Source organism: Elephantulus edwardii, unplaced genomic scaffold (assembly GCF_000299155.1).
Source record: "Elephantulus edwardii isolate Elephantulus edwardi_28Jun2011 unplaced genomic scaffold, EleEdw1.0 scaffold00158, whole genome shotgun sequence".
Taxonomy (NCBI): domain Eukaryota; kingdom Metazoa; phylum Chordata; class Mammalia; order Macroscelidea; family Macroscelididae; genus Elephantulus; species Elephantulus edwardii.
The window spans coordinates 7,154,440-7,160,978 of NW_006399908.1; the positions used below are offsets into that span (position 1 = coordinate 7,154,440).

Here is a 6,539-nt window from a genome sequence, read left to right on the forward strand (position 1 = left end):
AAAAGTATTTAAACCAGATCTTTGTTCAAGTTACTCTTTTAAACTCACTTCTAAAGAGAGATCACTAGCAGTAAAGAAAACAACAGTTACTTCTTTTAAATTATTTTAATTTTCATAATTTTCTAACACATGGTGTTAGAAAAACAAATTTTGGCACCATGACTTACAACTTCTTTCAAGTGTAATTTTTAAATTAAAAACAGTAGCTACAGTGAGAGTCTTAAACCTAATTCAGAGAAATGATGAACAATCAAGGTGACAAATGCTTTTTGATGAAGAGTATTTAAAAAGTGAGGAAAAGGGAAGATAATAAAGGTAGTAAGAAGGATAAAGCAGATTTTATAGGGGAGAGGAGAAAAGTGAATCACCTACTCACTCTATAAAAGGCTATGTGAGAGACAAAGAGCAAAAAGGAAGGAAGAGGCTCAACAATTTAATATTCCTGATATAAAATTCAAGTACTTAAAAAGTTAACAAAAAATAGTAAAACACACTATTTCTCTCAATGAAATTTTTCTCACTATCTTCTAGGGTTACAAAAAAAAATATTGCTTTGGTAATGGACTACTTGGGGATTCGAAACAGATAATTTAAGAAATGGTAGAAGCTTGTAAACTTTCCTACATCTAGTGTCTACTTAAAATAATCTAGTTTGAAATATTCACTGGAAGGAAATAAAGGGTTTGGTTCCAAATATAAATGTTAAGAAAAAAACCTCAACTTTCTATAAAAATGTTTCACCTAAAAATGTTTCCTCAATTGTGTTCCATAAGGGATTGTGCTTCCCAATTTGTATTTAAAACATATTTGTAATGTTTGTTCTTTGTATTTCCTCAGTAACTATTGTAAAAGATCCCTGCACAAGTGGCCAAGCAGGTATTTGTAATTAATTGCATATAAATTTAGTTAGCATCCCAGATTTCCTTGATTTAAAATACTGCCAATTTTCATTTATATCTATTTTCTTTTGGATTCCCTCAACATAATAAATAAAATTATTCCCTGACTTTTCTTAAATAAGGAAACAGTATTATCTTCATTTGTCACTTGTACATTTGTACCTGAAATAATTCATCAAATGAAACACAATTTTTTTTTTTACACGGCCATTATTCTCAGAGTGACAATAATGCATAGAAATAAATATCTTCTTTGATTTTTTTTCCTTGCTTTCCTTCTTCAATCTGTGTTTTAAGGCTCAGAGCAGATATTAAGAAACATCAGACATTTTTTTTAAACAAAAGAAAGTCTTTCAAATATCTGACCCAAAATGAAGTTCTGTTGAAGTTAATGAAATAGTCTTCTCATCTTCCCAAACACAGCTTCAAAGGCATGCGCATGTCAGGTGTACATTCCAGAGACCAAGTCCAAGTCAATGAAAAATAAATACTCAGGGATCTATAAACGACACTGCAATGTATCTCGTTCCATTTTTAACAGGAAGTCCTTCGTGGAGATGTGTGAGTCTTCCTGGATGCATGAAGCTCCAGCCTTTGCGTGGTGACTCAATGGAGCAATTATACCTTAGAAACTTGCACCCACCACCCTAAAAGATAACAAATAAACACAGCAGTTTATTATTGACAATTTCTAGTTAGTGGCAAAATTCATATTATGCCATCTAAATGGAACCTTTAAAACACTGAGGCTATTATTGTATAGTGACACATTTCTTTTCCAAAGTATCTACAAGAAGAGTAATAAGTACCTGAAAATCTTCTCCCACATTATTGAGTGCAATGTTGATGGTGAATGTGGAAGCATCATGGTGAGGCCGAAGAGAACGCTGCCTCTCAGGTGAGTATTTCACCACAAAATTCAACAGGGCAAATCCCTAAAAAAGCAAAAGAGTCTGTGATTTTTGTTTTGTTTTGTTTTTGCTAATTAGTAAAACAGAGAAAAGTATATTTGTATAACAACTGTGAGGGTGAGTAGTATTAAAGGATAACTACCTTCGTATAATATCCTGCAAAAACCTTCAGTGTGACAGGTGCAATAAACTCCCGGATAAAATGGAGCCAGACATTCTCCAAATCAATTTGCTTCATATGAATATCATCGGTTGGGACATTTTCATAACCACCAGATATACGGCTATCCTAGAAGTAGCATTAACAGCATCATAAAGTATAGTCCACATATAATTCCAATTCTTTTTCTATATTTCAGCCACAATATCCTAACATCCAATAAAAGTGCAGTTGTTCAATTGTAGCATACTAAGTTAATTGCAAAACTATCAATGTAACATGGTTAACAGGGCTTTGCAAATTTGTCAGTGCTACAGGAAAATACTGCAGTCAACAGATTATTTTCCCACTTATATTTCTGCATAAGTGGTGTTTGAATGGAAAGTAAATAAAACTGACTTCTTAAGCCTTGCTCTCTCCTTAAAAGTGATATTCCCGCTTTTTACAACTGTCCTTCACACTCTCTCAGTTGCAGTGTGTGCATAGATTCTAATTATCTGGCTCTTGGATTATTTTCCACTGAAAACAAGCCTTCCCTTCTCTGTCATTTATTTCCAGTCAATAGCACCGAAAGTTCTTCAATGATTACTTTTTATAACTTTATAACCCGGGGATTTCAACTTCTCCCTCCTCACACTTTGTACTTTGTGCTTTCTGATCATCTAGCGAGCAAGAGCCTTAACTGAGCAGAGGCGGTAATTATCCAGGTGATTCAGTTAAAACCTTTTGTTCTTAAGGAGCTAGCATCTTTGGGTTTATCAGAAGAAAGGTACCAATAATACAAACTTCCTTCAAGTGTTTGACACAGAATGTAAATACAAAACTGAATTACATTTCTTCTTGTGCTTATATATATACAATAGTTCTGGCATTCAGGCAGACAAGGTCTTTCTTATTTTATAATAGCTAAATAAAGAACAAACAAACTAAAAAGTAAGCTTGGAGAAAAATGGTATCACACAGTAAAAATATATTTTACTTTACAGTCTCCAACCAAAGCTAAGTAACTACCCAGTTTAATCAAATGTACTGATGATAAATCAAAGCCTAGTTTGATTAAATTACTTTCTGGATATTAAACAACTAGCTAATGGTAGCACTAGATAAAAATCAGTTCATGGCCTCTGAGATCACCATTTTAGATCCAGGACAGAGGATGCTGGAAAGAACGACTGTTCTGTGGATCCTGATTTATCTATAAGGCACATACACTCTTACATGTGGAAACTGCAACTTACATGATGTTTCCCCCCAGACCACTGGCCATAATGTTCCATTTCTTCCACCAATTCATCGCAGGCTTTTTCAGAAAAGATGGGAAACCAAAAGACATCTGGACAAGGCTATAAAACACAGCATCACCATTAAAAGAAGAAAATTCTGCACCTTCAACAAATGGCATTTTAAAAGCAAGAGGAGTAGTCAAACATTATCTCATTTAGAATGTTTGTTTGGTTTTTTTTGTTTTGTTTTGTTTTTTTACATTTGCCCAACATTATCAAATACATGTGTTACAAACAATACTGGTTAGAAGGCTTTCCTTGTTCCTTTCTCTTTTCATAGCTTAACATGTGGAATTCAAGATGTTAATTCAATTTTCAGTCACAATCAGTCAGAATGTGATGTGGTCATAAACACCAAAGTGCATGGTTAGCGTTCATTCTGTCCTTATTTTGTATTTGTCTGTGTTTTAACTGGTGCTTCACTCAGTAATTTGGCTTACACTTTGAAATGTTTTTGTTATGTGCCATAGAGTCGAACACCCATCAAAGAATGAGACTATGACTTGTGATTGGAATAATTATTTTATACAGTGCACACAAACAAATATAAGTAACCTTAAGTCTTAATAAGTATAAAACACTTTAAAAATGCATAAAATAAATGTTAAGTGATTAGTAAACATGACATGGTTTAACAGACAATATCTTTTCTTTGTCACGGTAGGCTTTAAGAACTGATTCTCTGACCACAATTGAATGGATTGAGTTATTATGATACATTCACATGAGGGAATACTATGCAGCATGCAGGAATAATGATCACTACCTAACTTGGGAAGGACTGGAGAGCATTATGCTAAGTGAACCAACTCAGTCCCATAAAGACAAATATTATATAAGATCATTACTGTAGAAATAGATAACTAGTAAAATGTGTATGAGAATATAAGGGGAAGGGGGGAGCAGAGGGGTGAGGATGAGGGGTGGTAATGACAGGATTGTATAATTTGATAGGTAAAGGGAGAGGAGGGTTAAAGAAATGGGCAAGATTTAATGTGAAGAACAATGTATAAGAACTTTGTAAATAAACCGGTTTAAGAGAAAATGTAAAAAAACCCCAAATATATATATATATAAGAACTGATTCTCTGAACTGATTCCACATTCTCTGAAATAAGGTATTGGCAACAGTTATAGCCATTATTCCACTACGGAGATTGTCTTTTAAAAGATTTCACTGAGAAACTACTCTTTAAACTTAATATCTATCAAAGATAAGCTTCACTGAAAGTTATCTTTATTAATGATCCTTTTTAGTGGTTCCAAAGTGTTTTAACACCTTAACAGTCTGACATGATCTTAAAATAAATGTTGGATTTCCATCACATTCTATATTTTCATAAAGGCTATTTTCTCCATTTTCAAAGTGTCTCACTTAATGTACTACGGCATTACTATGTCTCTATGGAAAAAGTAGCAATAATATTCAACATCTCATAATAATCATTAATACAAACCTGTTCAACCAAATTTTCAGTGAAAATCTTGGAATAATCAGGGTTTATATACTTTTCCTTCCAGTCCTACAACAATAAATACATTTCACAAATTAAAGCAAATACATTTTTTAATAAACCATTTACTGAAAAATACGAAGCATATGCATTTTAGAAAACTACTCACGTAATAAATGCTTGCACATAAGGAAGAAAAAGGAATTTGCAAAAAAACACAGTTTATGCTTCAGTCTTTGTCAGTCTTTGTGTGCTCATATCATTCTATCAAACACGAATTTCCTATTCAAGAAGTTTGATACTTTTGGTTTTTAAAGGAGGACTAATCATCTAGTGATCAGCTTTGTATGTTGTTTTTCTATGTACACACACGTGTGTGTAAAAGTGAAAAACAAGCAACAAAATCTGACCAATAAATATTTGGAAAAGGTAACCAAATGTTAACTAACATCAGTGTTGAGTCAGAACCAACTCACAGCTTACAGTCCAGTGGGATTTCAGAGCCAGTAAACTGCACAGGCACAAAAATCCATCTTTCTCCTGCGGAGCATCTGGTGGACGTGAACTGTGTACCTTTGGGTTGGTAGCACAATTCCTTGCCACCATCGTTATTGTTGCCACCAGCACTGCCTTATTAATTAATAAATAAGGTCTTATTTAGACTTGTATAGTGAAGTTCTCCAAATTGTTTTATTTTTAAAATTAATTTCAAGGAATAAAAATGGGTTTACTAACTTTTGAAAGTTAAAGAAATTAAAGGGTCTTTTATATAGTAAAAGATCCTTTTCATAAACATGATTCTCCTCAATGACGATTCTCTTGGAAAGAAATCACATCCAAAGATAAATTAATTTTTCAACCTGAACAAAGGAATCATTTTTATAGATCAGTGTTTTATTTAAAAGTCTAGCATTTAAAAAAATAAATATAAACTAATGCAATTATCCAAAAAGAGTATTTCCTTAAATATACAAGATTAGGTCATGTTAAAAAATTATTTTTAAAATGTCAACATAGAGACCCAGCAAGAGAAACAACATAATATATATAAAAATACGTGTACCCAAAATTTGTCTGAAGCATATTTTTGAAGTCAAATTTCAGAAAAGTCTTGATAATTTACTTACACACATTGTTAGTATTCTTTATTGCTGCTTAAATGTAGCACAGACATTCCTTACATGGCTAAGCAAAACTACTTTCAAATTTTTCCACTATATTTTATTTATCTAGCACGTGGGAGAAGGATAGGCAACCTCCCATACAATTAACTGCCTCTGAAAATCTGCTGGAGGGTCAGCTACGGGTTGGTTCCGACTGAATCGCACACAATATCATCATATTAATAAGGATTCAATTACTACAATATTTCATTATTTTCTCCAATATTTACTAATTCTTTGGAAAGAGGAGTGGCATCCACTTCCATAATAGCTTGCCTCCGGAAACCCTATGAACCTGGAGAGAGGATGAGAGACACTCAAGCGTCGAGGACTCTCCTTCACTGGGTCGCTATGAGTCGCCTGCAACTCAACGGCACTTAACAACAAAACAGTATTTACTAAGTCTGCTGTTAGGGACCTCTCTAAAGTACTCAGGAGCAACGGTGTCTCTCTGGAGACTAAGGTGCGCCTGATACAGGCCATAGTATTTGCAATTGCTTGTGATGCATCAGAGAGTTGGACAATGACTAGGGAGGACAGAAGGAGAGTGGATGCTTTTGAGCTGTAGTGCTGGAGAAGAGTACTGAATGTACCCTGGACTGCCAGGAAAACAAACAGATTCATCTTGGAGAGGATTAAACCAAGCTACTCCTTGGAGGCAAGGATTCT

At 33.8% G+C, this 6,539-nt stretch overlaps 1 protein-coding gene across 1 annotated transcript in view; it reads right to left on the bottom strand.

Moving 5' to 3' along the window:
- Positions 1 to 1,390: 1,390 nt before the first annotated feature.
- Positions 1,391 to 6,539, bottom strand: part of PLOD2 (procollagen-lysine, 2-oxoglutarate 5-dioxygenase 2) — a 142,785-nt gene continuing 137,636 nt past the window's right edge. The window contains exons 14-18 of the mRNA XM_006895120.1: positions 4,711 to 4,776; positions 3,209 to 3,313; positions 1,953 to 2,099; positions 1,709 to 1,834; positions 1,391 to 1,546 (exon numbers count right to left, since the gene is read on the bottom strand). Of these exons, the coding sequence (XP_006895182.1) occupies positions 1,391 to 1,546; positions 1,709 to 1,834; positions 1,953 to 2,099; positions 3,209 to 3,313; positions 4,711 to 4,776 (600 nt within the window). The remainder of the gene's footprint in view (positions 1,547 to 1,708; positions 1,835 to 1,952; positions 2,100 to 3,208; positions 3,314 to 4,710; positions 4,777 to 6,539) is intronic.